This window comes from the organism of the source record quoted next, unplaced genomic scaffold, assembly GCF_019419815.1.
Source record: "Pyrus x bretschneideri cultivar Hongxiangsu unplaced genomic scaffold, Pyrus_bretschneideri_v1 Contig63, whole genome shotgun sequence".
Lineage (NCBI taxonomy): Eukaryota > Viridiplantae > Streptophyta > Magnoliopsida > Rosales > Rosaceae > Pyrus > Pyrus x bretschneideri.
The window spans coordinates 413,158-427,398 of record NW_025999802.1 but is presented as its reverse complement, the minus strand read 5'-3'; the positions used below and the strand labels follow the sequence as shown (position 1 = coordinate 427,398).

At 36.6% G+C, this 14,241-nt stretch overlaps 4 protein-coding genes across 4 annotated transcripts; 2 read left to right on the top strand and 2 right to left on the bottom strand.

Annotated features, from left to right (window-relative positions):
• The first annotated feature begins 2,145 nt into the window (after positions 1-2,145).
• LOC125471901 (delta(24)-sterol reductase-like) lies at positions 2,146-5,669 on the top strand. Its single transcript, XM_048572849.1, is given in 4 exon segments — positions 2,146-2,264; positions 3,702-4,832; positions 4,835-4,968; positions 5,066-5,669. Coding segments are annotated over 3 exon segments (1,704 nt in total). The 5' UTR covers positions 2,146-2,264; positions 3,702-3,721; the 3' UTR covers positions 5,525-5,669.
• Positions 5,670-6,495: 826 nt separating this feature from the next.
• Positions 6,496-9,504, top strand: LOC125471895 (anamorsin homolog). The gene is given in 9 exon segments (XM_048572837.1): positions 6,496-6,652; positions 7,113-7,230; positions 7,593-7,658; positions 7,661-7,758; positions 7,836-7,934; positions 8,499-8,655; positions 8,783-8,916; positions 9,012-9,086; positions 9,172-9,504. Coding segments are annotated over 9 exon segments (789 nt in total). The 5' UTR covers positions 6,496-6,649; the 3' UTR covers positions 9,211-9,504.
• Positions 9,505-9,604: 100 nt separating this feature from the next.
• Positions 9,605-10,844, bottom strand: LOC125471896 (protein COFACTOR ASSEMBLY OF COMPLEX C SUBUNIT B CCB3, chloroplastic-like). The gene is given in 4 exon segments (XM_048572838.1): positions 9,605-10,051; positions 10,053-10,211; positions 10,457-10,506; positions 10,601-10,844. Coding segments are annotated over 4 exon segments (618 nt in total). The 5' UTR covers positions 10,644-10,844; the 3' UTR covers positions 9,605-9,685.
• A 732-nt stretch (positions 10,845-11,576) lies between these two features.
• Positions 11,577-14,236, bottom strand: LOC125472030 (protein S-acyltransferase 11-like). The gene is given in 6 exon segments (XM_048573073.1): positions 11,577-11,978; positions 11,980-12,330; positions 12,520-12,726; positions 12,728-12,819; positions 13,164-13,386; positions 13,956-14,236. Coding segments are annotated over 6 exon segments (1,104 nt in total). The 5' UTR covers positions 14,028-14,236; the 3' UTR covers positions 11,577-11,819.
• Between the last annotated feature and the right edge of the window lie 5 nt (positions 14,237-14,241).

The window sequence follows — 14,241 nt, the reverse complement described above, 5'->3', positions numbered from 1 at the left end:
AGTAAAAATGTAAGTAAATTCTGAAGAAAAAAAAAACACTTTAATGCTTCATGCAGGAAACATTTTAAGTGTTTTTATAATTTAAAAACATTTTTTCTAAAAGCAGTTTCAAACATGCCCTTATTTGTATTGGTGCTTCTAGTTCTGTCATAAATGTATTATAATTTGATATGATCTCTTATCATTACTCGATAAGTTTTGCTTGCAAAAGTATTGGGTGTAGCTTTAACGGTATAAGTGTTTTAGTTGTTTAGATATTTTATTTTCAATCTCATTAATTCGTATTATTTATTCATTGCTACCTAATAATGAAGAATTTTCCGAATATATTACAAAAAAATATTCGACGCATGTAAAAGGGAATATGCCTCTAACGTGTGTGCATCATTTGATCCAAAGGTGTAAAACGATTAATAAATAGGAGCACGATCCAAACATTGCATATAAAAAGAAAAAGATATCGTCTACATTTTAACGTACCTTTTGTACAAGGCCAAAGGATCATGATCGATCGTTATGTTTCCCTATAGAAAGTGCTCGTTATTTTTAAATCTCAAAAAAAATTCTTTTAAGAGAATTTTAAAGAAAAGATTATGATATTGTTTATTTTAACGAAAAATTACATTTACAAATGGTAGAGATCTTAAAAATCTTTATATCCTAGTCGTTTATCGCATATCATGTAGTAAAAAATTATTTTGAATTTTTTTATTTAAAATTAAACATAAATAATATCTAACAAAAATTAATCATACAATATATAATAAACGATTATAATATGAAGATCCCTAAGATCTTCATAAAAGGAATTCAAAGAGGATCCTCATTCGTACAATCTGTCCATCATTTTTATTGTATTTTATAAATTTTAAGTGCATAATAAAATTTGTAAAATGTTGGGTCACACGAGTAATAGCATTTGTCAGGTATTTAAAATGTGAACTACATGTTTTATGTTCATTCATTTTATCATGCGGTTAGAAGTGGAAGTGTGAAATTCGTTTGAAAATTTGAAAAGAAAAAAATAATATTTAAAGAAAGAGGGGCGTGGCACGGCAATGGCACATGGTTGGTGGGCTCGAGTCCAAAACGTGACAGCCATATATACATATATATATATATATATATTTTTTTTTGAGTATGTTAATATTTTTATATTAAGAAAAGGGGAAATTTCGTGAAACCACACAACGGATAATCTAATTTAGTATAGAATTCGACATCTATAAGATTCGAATATAAGACCTTTCACTTCTAAGTGAAGAGAAATACCACCAGACCGTAGTACTGAGTGTAATCAATATTTAAGTAAATACAATTATCAACTTTCATATCATGTAGTTTAGGGATCCTTAGCATTATCTTTTAAAATAATTGAAACCAGTTTTTGTAGAAATATTTGTAGAATTAATTATTAATAAAAATGCAAATGTTTTTTTAGAATCAATGTATTTTTTTTAATAATATTAGTTATTTTAAGTTAAAATATTTTAATATCACAACTTTACAACTATATATATATTTTTTCTTCTGTTGAAGCGCGCAGTATCGTTTTATAGTTTTTAGTGTTTAGCTAAAAATTAACTTTCTCTCCTTCTATCCAAGTTGAGCTATTAGTATTACTGTCTACAAATTAAAAAAATTAGTCATTTAACCAGTTTATTGAAGCAAAATTTATTTTATAAATAATAAAAAAAATCTCATTTAACTAAGTTGTTCAATGCCTCGGGGAACATGGGGCTTGACTGGATATGTCTCGGGCTCTTCAATGTTTTGTCCTCTCAATTTTATAAACTTTTATACGTAATACTATTCATATCATGTTTTTATATCATATTTTCATACAATTTTAGATGGTAATTGATGTGGACAGGTACATTATTTGAAAAATTTGTTGAATTCAAGGAAATGAAAGAGAAAGACTCATCATATACCATAATTATCATTTAATTAATTAGTTTTTCTTAATTATTAATTTATTAAATAATAAACTAAATTTAAAATTTTGATTAATTCAAATGATGTGATTGTCTATATCAAATGATACTAAGATAGTGTGAAAATATGATATAAAAACATAGTATGAATAGTGTTACTCAACTTTGAGTGTTTCAGCAAATAATTTTAAATATAAATAAATGCATTGGGCCCCACACACACAGTGTCGCTCTGTCACTCTGTCACTCGCTCTGGTGCTTCAGGACTTTGGCCTTAAAATGGGTTCCTCTACGGTTCCGACATTGCAAGTAGTTCAGCACCTTCAGGTACTCTCTCTCTCCCTCTCTCACTCGTGTTTTGATTACTGCTAGATTTTAGCCGCTTCGTTACAGTTTGAAATTTTGCGACTTGTTGTTTAAAGTTGGTTTCTTTTTATGTTTGGGGGTTGACTGTGGGGTGTGTTTTTGTGCTGAGATCTGTTTGTTTCCTGAGAAAACGAGAGAAAATGGAGCTTTGACAATGTGGTTTGAGTCTTTCTGTAGTCTCCATTGGAGTTTGTTGAGTGTACTGAGGTCATAGCGTCTCGGGTTTAAAACCTCACCTCCTCGTCCCCTACTCTAGTTAGTTAGAGTAGTAATATCGCTTGTAATAAAAAAATTATTTGTAAAGAGAAGTAGATCTTGATATTCAAATTAAAGGTCTTTCAGGGGACGGTATAATGACATTCCTCTTCACTTATAGGTGTAAGGTCTTGCATTAACTAATGGATCTCGTAGAAATCGGATAGTGTTCTCATTTTTGTTTTGAAACTGATTTCACTATCTCTAATTATTATTTAAGATTTAGTTTTGGCAAATCAATTTTCTTGTCAAGCATGTGATAAACATAAACTGCACTTGAATGCGTGGTTACACCGATGCTATTTGTTTGATCTGGTGCACATTGTATCTAAAGTTGTGTTTTTTATTTTTCGATGTATGTTTACAGCAACTAATAATCATTGAGGTTGTAAACTTTTAACAGTCATTTAGAAAAAGAAAAGCCTTCAGATGATACGAAAGAAGAGCTTCTTTTTTTTTTTCAGCTTTGTTGGACTGTATTCTTGTTTGCGTGTTAATTAATAGGAAAGTTTTATACGCAAGTACTTCTAACCTTTTGTTGAAGTAAAATGCTTTTCGTGTTTTCCAACTCTAGTAACTTCTAAATCTGACAACTCATCTTATGCAAATTGTGCCAACTTTTATGTCGAAACAAAATCTGTTCTGGAACTCTAATTGCATGTCCTTATCAGTTGTTTACTTGTCACACTCGATTTTCCAACTATAGCTATAGTAATCTGTAAAAGGAAAGTTTGCATGCCTGGTAAGATTCTGAAAAAATTGAGAATTATAAATTTGTAACGCATATTACTTGCGGATCAATCCAATTTTGGTACTAATCCTCGCTTAATTGTATTCCTGTTTGGTAGAAGATGGAAAAGATCTTTGTTGTATCCATGTATTGGTTATGGTTGATTTGTCACGACTCACTTCTCTTTCTCCTTCATCTGTTGGTTTATATGGTATTGTGGCTTTCATTGACGTCACCATGTCACGTTACTAGAATTTTGGGTTTGCTGCAATCAGGCGTGAGGGTAATCTGTTTATAATGTAACAGATAGTGCAATGCATAAACAATGCCTAATCCCATGTAATATGGTATAAAAAGTATATACTATCTTATCCCCGTTGTGCTAACTAGCAATTATATTTTTCGTACAACAGAATAAGGATCTGCTTTCAAGATGTCGGATCTTGGAACCCCACTGCGTCCAAAGAGGAAGACGGCCTTGGTGGACTTTCTTGTTCAATTCCGATGGATTGTTGTTATCTTTGTTGTTCTCCCCATCTCCTTCACTTTGTACTTTCTCACGTACCTCGGGGATGTAAGATCTGAGATGAAATCCTACAAGAGGCGTCAAAAGGAACATGATGAAAACGTTCAGAAGGTTGTAAAACGACTCAAAGACAGGAACCCATCAACGGATGGGCTTGTTTGCACAGCACGAAAACCGTGGATAGCTGTTGGAATGAGGAATGTTGACTACAAGAGGGCTCGTCACTTTGAGGTTGATTTGTCTGCATTCAGAAATGTCCTTGAAATTGATAAAGAGAGAATGATTGCGAAAGTTGAGCCCTTAGTCAACATGGGGCAGATAACCAGGGTAACGGTTCCATTGAATCTTGCCCTTGCTGTGGTTGCTGAGTTTGATGATCTTACTGTTGGTGGTCTCATTAATGGCTATGGAATTGAAGGAAGCTCTCACATCTATGGACTGTTCTCTGATACTGTTGTGGCCTATGAGATTGTTCTTGCAGATGGCCGAGTTGTCAGAGCCACCAGGGATAATGAGTACTCTGATCTTTTCTATGCTATTCCATGGTCTCAGGGAACATTGGGGCTTCTTGTATCTGCTGAGATCAAGCTCATACCTATCAAGGAATACATGAGGCTGACATACAAACCCGTGGTAGGAAATCTGAAAGAGATTGCACAGGCATACAGCGATTCTTTTGCCCCGAGAGATGGAGATCAGGACAACCCCGAAAAGGTTCCAGACTTTGTTGAAACCATGATTTATACTCCAACAGAAGCTGTGTGCATGACGGGGAGATATGCTTCAAAAGAAGAAGCGAAGAAGAAGGGCAATGTTATTAACGAAGTTGGGTGGTGGTTTAAACCCTGGTTCTACCAGCATGCTGAGAAAGCACTAAAGAAAGGGGAGTTTGTAGAATACATCCCAACAAGGGACTATTACCACAGGCACACCCGGAGTATTTATTGGGAGGGAAAGCTTATCCTTCCATTTGCTGATCAGTGGTGGTTCAGATTTTTGTTGGGCTGGATGATGCCACCAAGATTTCTCTGCTCAAGGCTACTCAAGGTGAAGCCATTAGAAACTATTACCACGACAATCACGTCATTCAAGACATGCTCGTTCCTCTTTTCAAGGTTGGGGATGCTTTGGAATGGGTTCACCATGAGATGGAGGTAAACATGTCTTGTTTTACTTAGAACTTGAAAGTCCATTTGGAATTTACTCATGTTCCATAATCCATTTGTGAATCCTGTTTTGTTGATTCTATAGGTGTACCCCATCTGGCTCTGCCCTCACAGAATGTACAAGAATCCCATCAAGACAATGATATACACCGAACCAGGCTTTGAGCAACACCGTAGACAGGGAGACACGCATTACTCTCAGATGTACACAGATGTTGGTGTCTACTATGCACCAGGCCCGGTATTGAGGGGTGAGGTTTTTGATGGCTCAGAAGCAGTTCGCCGGATGGAGAATTGGCTGATTGAGAACCACGGGTTCCAGCCTCAGTATGCTGTGTCTGAGCTGAACGAGAAGAACTTCTGGAGGATGTTTGATGCGGGGCATTACGAGAACTGCAGGAGGAAGTATGGTGCTGTGGGAACTTTCATGAGTGTGTACTACAAGTCCAAGAAGGGAAGGAAGACCGAGAAAGAGGTGCAGGAAGCGGAGCAAGCCATCCTTGAGACTCCTATTGCCGAGGTTGATGAGCCAGTGGACTACTGATTTTGATTTTCTAGTTGCGGATTCTGTTAGGATTTCTTGCTTTCCTTCCTCCCTTGATTTGTGTCGTCGTATGGATAACGAGACTTTGGATGTTTTTAATGACTTAAGACTCACGTTAAGTTTATGACATTGTGTCTTCTTTTCATTCCAAGTTTTATGGTACGAAGTGCTGACTCAATTAATTTTTAAGCACAAGAAACTCAACTGGTTTTGCAGATTTATTTGCCCAAACCTGGCTTTGCACTTGGATTAACGAACCATAAACAAATCCATAAGCACGAGAAATCATTTCTGCACTCTTTTTTTCGTTCATCACATATTTTTTTAATTTCGGTTTTTAGCTCTTTTTTATTTTATTTAATTTAAAGACCAAAAATCTACGTTTGTGCATAAAAAGAAAAGAAATGCCTACACATTATTGACTTTGAAATACATAGCTATCTATTCTAGTTCATTCTTTATTTTTGAGAAAAAAATATATTAGAGGACCAGATTTAATATTTCTTTCTATGTAGGTTTTTAAACTTTCGATACAACAATGAAATTTCATGCAACGAATACATCGCCAATCATACATTTTTATTATATATATATATTTATTTAGTTTTTGAGAATTGTTATTACCATTCCAAAAATCTCATTCTATACTTCAAACTTTTTATATTTGGAAAGAAAAATACATTTGTGAGGAGTGTAGAATGAGATTTTTGAAATACCAATAACACTTTCTTATTTTTTTTAAACAAATAATATTATTTACACTAAAAAAACGTTAATTATACATAAAATAAAATAAAACCCTGGACAATAAATAAATAAGAAAAGCCGTAATTTCCATATAGTTGCAAACACGTGTCAAGGATCCAGAAGGCCCACGCGCGGCCAAGTGTGCCCGGCTCACGAATCCCACGACTTGGTTTACACGTCATACTCCATCGTCCACGTATTCCTTTTAAATACTTCCCACGCAGCGTACCAAATTACCAAATCGCTGAACGCAAGAGAGAAAAAGGTAATCGGCAGCGCACAGATACAAGCACGAGACATTGTTGGCTGGGCTGTAGAAGAATCGATACGCTGCGGTTTTGCTTTTAGGGCTTGAAGATCTGTTCCTCCGTCGACGCCATGGTCAGTTTTCTCTGGTCTAAACCCCTTCAGTTTTCAATTCTCTTCCTTGTTCTGCAATTGCTTGCTTAGATCTTATTGCAATGCGATTGTGTTTTCGATTTTTCATGTACTGCGAATTTTTTCCCTGCGATTCATGACCGTTTGGCTACACAGAAAACTGAAAGCGAAATTAAAAAACGAAAGAACTGAGTACTTTTAAGCTTTAGATATTAATCGACCTTTCTGACTCTTATTGCTTTTTTTTTTTTAATTTTAGTTTTTTAATTTAAGAATGAAGAACCTGACTTTATTATTTGTCATTTTATGATTTGATTTTGTGTTTGTTTCAGCTGTTATTAGTTCTTCAGCCTCAAAATTTCAAGAACTAAGTTTTTTTTCTCAGAGTCATAGATGATTTTGTTCGTCGTATTATCATAGCAGTTGATTTGCCCACTGAAATATATTGGCTTGGTCTCTGCAGGGATCTGTGGTGGCATTTACTGATGATGGAGTTCTACCTGTTGGTCTAGTTTTTGATGCATTAAGGGAGCTCGGAACTGAAAAGTGTGAACCTCAAATTGTCACTCTGTCTTCTGCGAGTAAGTTTCTTATTCTGTTTTGCGATTTAATGTAGTATTGTCTGTATTATTTTATTTACCACACGCTTTTTTTCTCCCACAATGCCTTTTAATATGTTTCCGTGGATTACAAAGCTGTTTTACAAACCATTGCTTGATTAAATCGCTACTTATGAACCAGATTCGTATTCAGTATTCCGATATTTCATGTTGGGCAGTATTGTGTAGCATCCAATGGTCAATTGCTTAGTTTTTATGTTGGATCTACCGGTCTGGGATTAGCTATTTATTTTTAATTCTCACTAGTTTGTCATCTGCGTAGTTTACATAGTAGCCAAAAACGTAGTGTTCATCTCATTTTGTTTTGGTATATGACATGACAGATGAGCTACCGGTGGGGTCTTCTGCTGTCGATATTGTGTTTACTCTTTGTAGATCGATTGATTTCCAAATGAGCAGTTGCTAGGGGAAATCTCAAGAGTCTTGAAGCCTGGTGGAACAGTCCTAATTTACAAGATATCTGATGCTTCTACAGGGGAAACAGATAAGGTAATTACTGTTGACATGGTGACATTATAGATTTTGTTTTGGCATGAATGAGAAATCTGACTTGGGTTCTCTTGCAGACCACCTCCGTTATTGAGCGCAAGTTACTATTGTCTGGTTTTCTAGAAGCAAAAGCTTTTCAAGTGAAATCAAGTTTACCATCTGAGTTATCTTTTGGGGTAAGTTTGTGTTACTACCATCCATTGGCATAGTAAAACTATGTTTCCCAATCCTCCCCCTTGCATGTTAACTAAATAACACAAAACTTAGTTGAACTCACTTCGGCCTTAACTCCAACTGTTTGGAGTTGCTACATGGACCATTATCAGGATCTAGTTAGGATCCTATGTGTGAAGTTTCTCTGTCATTCAATCCTGCTAGCATTATGTTCTCCATTTAATTTCTTGTAGGCGTGTCATTGAATCTCTTCTACCCACATCATCAATCTCCCTATATATGAATTGCCCAAGTCTTTTGCACTGGTGCACTTTTCTTTTTTTTTTGTAGCACATGAGTATACCATTCAATGGGCGTGTCCATTGTTATCTCTGATTTTCTTGGTTACTCTAGCATTTCATGGTTTAACAAAAAGGAAAAGAATATCTTGGATTTTACTTGCAGATGGGGTGCTTTTGATAAATTTGATAAAATTTGTAATTTGTATCCATGTTCATTTATCACAGGATATGCTTTGCGATAGCTAACATTAGTCGTTTGAGCTTTAATTTTTTCTCTCTTTGTAGGTCAAGGCTAAAAAGCCTTCTTGGAAGATTGGTTCATCCTTTGCCTTAAAAAAGACCACAAAAACTTTACCAAAAATTCAGATCAATGATGATTCAGATCTCATTGATGAAGATAGTTTACTAACAGAAGAGGACTTAAAGAAACCCCCACTGCTATGTAAGACATCATGGTTCAAAATTATGCTATTTTGAATTGTCTTCATTGTTTGTCGGCCTTATGAGATTCTTTGGGGGGGGGGTCAACTGTAATTTTTGTGTATCTTTCATACAATGTGCTTTTGCAGCGAGTGATTGCGAAGTTGGAAGCACAAGGAAAGCTTGTAAAAACTGCACTTGTGGGAGAGCCGAAGAAGAGCAGAAAGTAGAGAAGTTAGGCTCCACTGTAGATTTGAGCAATTTCAAGTCGCAATGTGGCAGTGTATGTCCTCTAGTTTCTCATTCATCTGCTTTTTGATGTATTTTTATTGTTCCGTTCAGTTTTGTTTTCTTTGCTCTGAAAATTACGATCTGCAGTGTGGACTAGGGGATGCTTTTCGATGCGCTACATGTCCTTTTAAAGGTCTTCCTCCATTCAAACCCGGCGAGAAGGTGTTTTCTTGGATTCAAAATCAATCCCTTGCTCCCTCTCTCTTACTCTCTCTGCCTCTCGGGTTAACATTCATCTCTTTTCCAGGTATCATTGTCAGCGAACTTCCTTACAGCAGACATTTAGACTAGAACCGCCTTCTTCAAATACAACTGAGTGGTATGTGGTGATGGTTTCCTTCGCTCCCTAGGCTACTGCTCTTCGGATATATGAATTTTGGGTTGCATCCCTGTGAACCAAAACGTAAATTCTGGTTCAAAATTCGATAGTGTGTTGTGGCCCTCAGTTTGGTCCATTTTGTCATTGTCGTTTTACTGTCAGATCAAACTTGTTTCTTAGGGTTTATGTTTGTTTCGACTTAACAGTGCTTATTCCTTATTGTGTACCTGCTGCAACGCATTTGCTCATGCTTCTCGACAACTTTTTGAATTTCCGCCATTTTCGACTCGAAGAGTCCATGAGAAGAGACATTTTTGTCTCTCGACAGTCGGGCTATAAGAAACCACATACACAGGCAACGTCGCAACGACGAAGTTTATTATTCACTCTTCCACAAAAAAATTACTGTTCTCATATATTGCACAAGACTAATCTCGTATGTTTAGCTGCTAAGTTGTTGGGAGAGGAGAACAAGAAGGCCCTGAGGACCTACTAATATCTCATTTAGGAAGCTAATCAATCCGAACCACACCACCGGCGTAACGTCCACACCGCCTAACGGCGGGATCACCTTTCTGGTTGCCATGAGAATCGGCTCCGTGGGAGCATAAGCCACCACATACGGGAACTTCCCAACCGGAAGTTTTGGGTACCAGGACATGACTATCCTTATTATGAACAGAAACGAAAACAGCGAAAAAAATGGACCCAGAAACCCGATTGCTAGCTTTGCTGTTGCAGGGTCCAAATCTGCCACCACCAAGTTGTGCATTAGATTTGAGACGTTATGGGGCGTGCTCGGCGGATCAGATGCGGAAAATGTTTGAAACTGCATCTATATCATCAAATGGCTTCAATGACAACAGAGCGGTAGGAGAAGCAGCTCCGACTTGGACCAAACAGAAGGAACATTGTGCAATTAGGAGTCCTTGCCTTGGCTGCCTTTTACTTCTTGTCTTGAAGCTTTCCTGACAAGATGGAAAAGAGTTTGTTGAAATCATATGAATAGAGTTTGAACATGGCCGATTTTAGAGGGGAAGCGATTTCTGCACACCCTTGTTTTTCTTCTCCAGCACACTCATGTTGCCTTTGAATCAAATTTGCAACAAACATGAGCGTGCATAAAGAGAAAACGGGTGTGCGGAAGGTATTCGTTTCAAGAAAGTTGGCCAAGTTCAAATTTGCAATGGAAAAACACAACTGGGGTACTCACAATAGGATTGAGATTTCCAAGCTTGGATATCCTTCTCGTGGAGGGCCATCCTACAACAAATTGGAAATCAAGAACACAAAACAATGAAATCTTACAGGAAGCTACTCCGAAACAGGAAGAACGAAGACCAGTTTTAATTGGTACCTTTAATCTGGACGTGGTTGAGAAGATAAGAACAGGTAGCCATCGGAGAGACGAACGGAGTGGGAGAGAGACAGGAGGAGAGGAGGAGGTATTGAAATGTTATCCTTTAAACAAGAGGTGGGAAGTCCACTTTTAAACATGTGACCGGCAACGGCTATTGTAGGTTTCTCACCTGATAACCGATTACATTTCCTACAACACCTACATAAATTCTATATTTCTGTAATCTACGTCTATCTAACCGTAAATAAAACTAGCACATGGCCACACACAAAATGTGAGAAAATTTTTTATTTTTGTTTTTGAAATAGAAAGAGAGGAAGAGAGTAATAGAGAATGTGGGAGTGTGAATTTTTTATTATTTTTAATTAGAGATATGTTAGAATTACATGTAGGTGAAGTTTAAAAAAAAAACAACAACAAAATTTAGTTGTGTGAAATTACATTTCTACCTCATATTTCTGATTTATGTTTTTTTTTTAATTAGAAGGTTAAAATGAGAATTTCATAGAGTTTTAGTTGACAATGAGTGTTTTATTAATAATAGTGATTAAACAAAATTGTTTCATCTTCTCCAATTAATTTAAATTTATAATACAAATCATCCACAACTCGATAAACCCACAAGTGTTCCAACCGTCATCCCCTTACAAAAAGGGTTGAGTAATGCTATTCATACCATGTTTTTGTACCATATTTTTGTACCACCTTAGATGACATTTGATGCGGACAGTCACATCATTTAAAAAATTTACAAAACCCAAGGAAAGGAATGAGGAAGACTCCTCGTATACAACAATCATTATTTAATTAACTAGTTTTTCTTAAGATAAGTGTTATTAGTACTCCAAAAATCTTATTATACACTCCTCACAAGTGTATTTTTCTTTCCAAATATAGAAAGTTTATAAGTGTAGAATGAGATTTTTGAAGTGTCAATAACAATTCCTTTCTTAATTATTAGTTTATTAAATAATGAACTAAATTTAAAAATCTAATTAATTCAAATAATATGGACAGATCAAATACCACCGAAGATGGTATGAAAATGTAGTACAAAAATATGGTATGAATAACATTAATCAAAAAGTCTCTTCAGGACCTGGGGGTATATAAACCCCGCGAACCTTCAAAGTTTTGCTTACCATGAAAGTAAAATCAAGCCCCCCTCCTAAAAAAATGACTAATAGAAAAGGAAAAGGAAAGTAGAGTACTGCTTTTACTTCTTGTGTCTATGCGTCTTCTTTTGGAAACTTGGCAAAACTCTTGAGAGAGTGCAGAGGGGAAGATATCTTGACAAGGGATACGGGAATGCCAAGAAACGCACGAGGTTTTGGCAATCCTTCTCTCCAACTTCGTCACTTCCCTGTGAACTTAAAGTGACTCAAATAGGTCTTTCCCTCGTAAATAAAACTGAGCTGCTGCCACAGAAGTATGCCCAACCCTATCTCCAACGAAACACTTGAAACAAACAGATATATTAGAATAAGCGCTCTAGGGGATAAAAGGACTGCGGATCTTAGAAAACCATGTATAATCTCACGGATAGCTGTTGTAGCTGAATCACTGTCAACGGCATGTAAGTGGTCCTCGGATTCGTATGTTATGGATGGCCAGATATGATAACCCACATACATAGCCATGATAGAAATATAGAACATACTGGTGACAACTGATATGAGGAAGGCAATGAAGTGTCGGTGGTTAGACGCACCAACACAATTCCCAATCTGCATCAAACTCATACAGCGACAATGCTATTAGTATGAGTGTTATGATCTCAAATCCCAATCAACCAAGTCTTACTGATACCTAGAAGTCAAGTGATTAAAAGATAAAGCGTTCAATAGACAGAAAGATATTCCGTAAAACAACCGATCAACATATTTTCGAATTGGGAAGAAGATGATGACACTCACAAATGGGCAATGATGATCCATGTCCAATATACACATTCCACAGGACCGGCAATGATGAGTGCTAGGCGACTTTGGCTTTGAGCATTGGTGACAGAAGGTATAATTATCGAGGTCACCTTTCCCCACAGCTGGATAGCTTCCCCACACTCTGTACGGAGGTGTTCCAGCACACGCAAATGAAGCAGAACTGAATGTATAAACAGTGGCCTACAGATAACATGAAGGTAATGATGGAGTGAAAAATTCCATGGAAATAGCTGATATCGAAAAGAACAGGGAACAGCGCCCACACTCCACCACCTGCAATTTTAGAAAACATGTCAACATGAAAAATAAAAGAAGAACAAAATCTATCTACTCGACCCCTAGAACACACAAAACAATGCAAATTTGGTAACACGGTCCTGAATCCCAAAAAGAAGCTATTAACTCCCCCATTGCAGTTTTACATTTTGCAATTAAGTAAATTTTCTTGATCTTCTTTCATGGAAATATTTTGACCATTTCCCATACAGAAGATATTATAGAAAAGTGAACCTAAAAATACCTAATGCCTAAGTAATTGGGAGGGGGGAATGTCAACAAATGTGCAAGCAAAATGGAGAGATATTCCAAAACGAATTATGCGAAGAACGAGTACATACATATCAAAAATAGCATAAACATGAACAGGATACTGACTAAGCAGCGATCCCGCAAGCGTCTCAACCAAAAGTATTTGCTTTCACGTTTCCCCGCATTCTGATTTGTTAAAGCTCCACACCAACCACACTTGAAAATTGGAGCATTTGATGGAAGAACAAGGTGTAATCCACAACCCCAACACGTGACGTCATAGTCGTCCTTGATGGATGCTATAAAATGCTCCTACATGTAACCCACAAGTAAGCAACCAAGACAAAAAAATTCAAACTTGCACAACCAGTAAGATCCATGTTCCAGCTTTTCATCAACACATTCGCAGCCGGACAACCGAATCCTTTGTTAGGTTCTCTGTTTTATGGAAACCGAATAATCTAGCACAACTTATTTCTTGCAACATGAATGCCAATCATTCAAAAGCAAAAACAAATTTAACAAATGAATGTTCACAGAAAAGCACTTTTACCAAATAATCAGGCAAGAATTGTTATTGCACTCGGTCTAAAAACAACCAAAACAAAAGTTAAAAGAAATAAACAGATAGATAAGCTTAAGCGCTTCCAGCATCCGATTACCATTTAGCTTTTGGAGAGAGAGGAAAATCAATAAATATGAAGAACAGGGACGGAAAAATGCAAAAGAAACATACCAATCAATTCGGTTTTGGTCAATTATTATCTGATTAAACTACAAGAAAAAATCTGATTAAGTTTTGCACACGATAGAAAAAGAAAATTACAAAATTACAAAAGAAGAAGAACAGAACGCGTGGGGAGACAGGAGAAGAGTTTGACCTTGGGCAAGTCGGCCATGGTTGGCATTGCCGTTGGAGCAGCTTCAGAGGATACGGAGATTGAAATTGCCATGTAAGTGTAACTGCAGCTGAACCGGAATCGAACCCCAATTCTGCAATTTCAAGGGCTCCTCCTCCATTCCAGAATTCACAGACCGACCAATATTTGATCGATTGATTGGAGAATGTTAGTGCCAAATCGAAGGAAGACACTTACCGGAAACTTTTTCATCATCATTTTCTTGTCGCGTTTAACCGGGTCCAACTTCCAAACCGGCCAGCCGAAC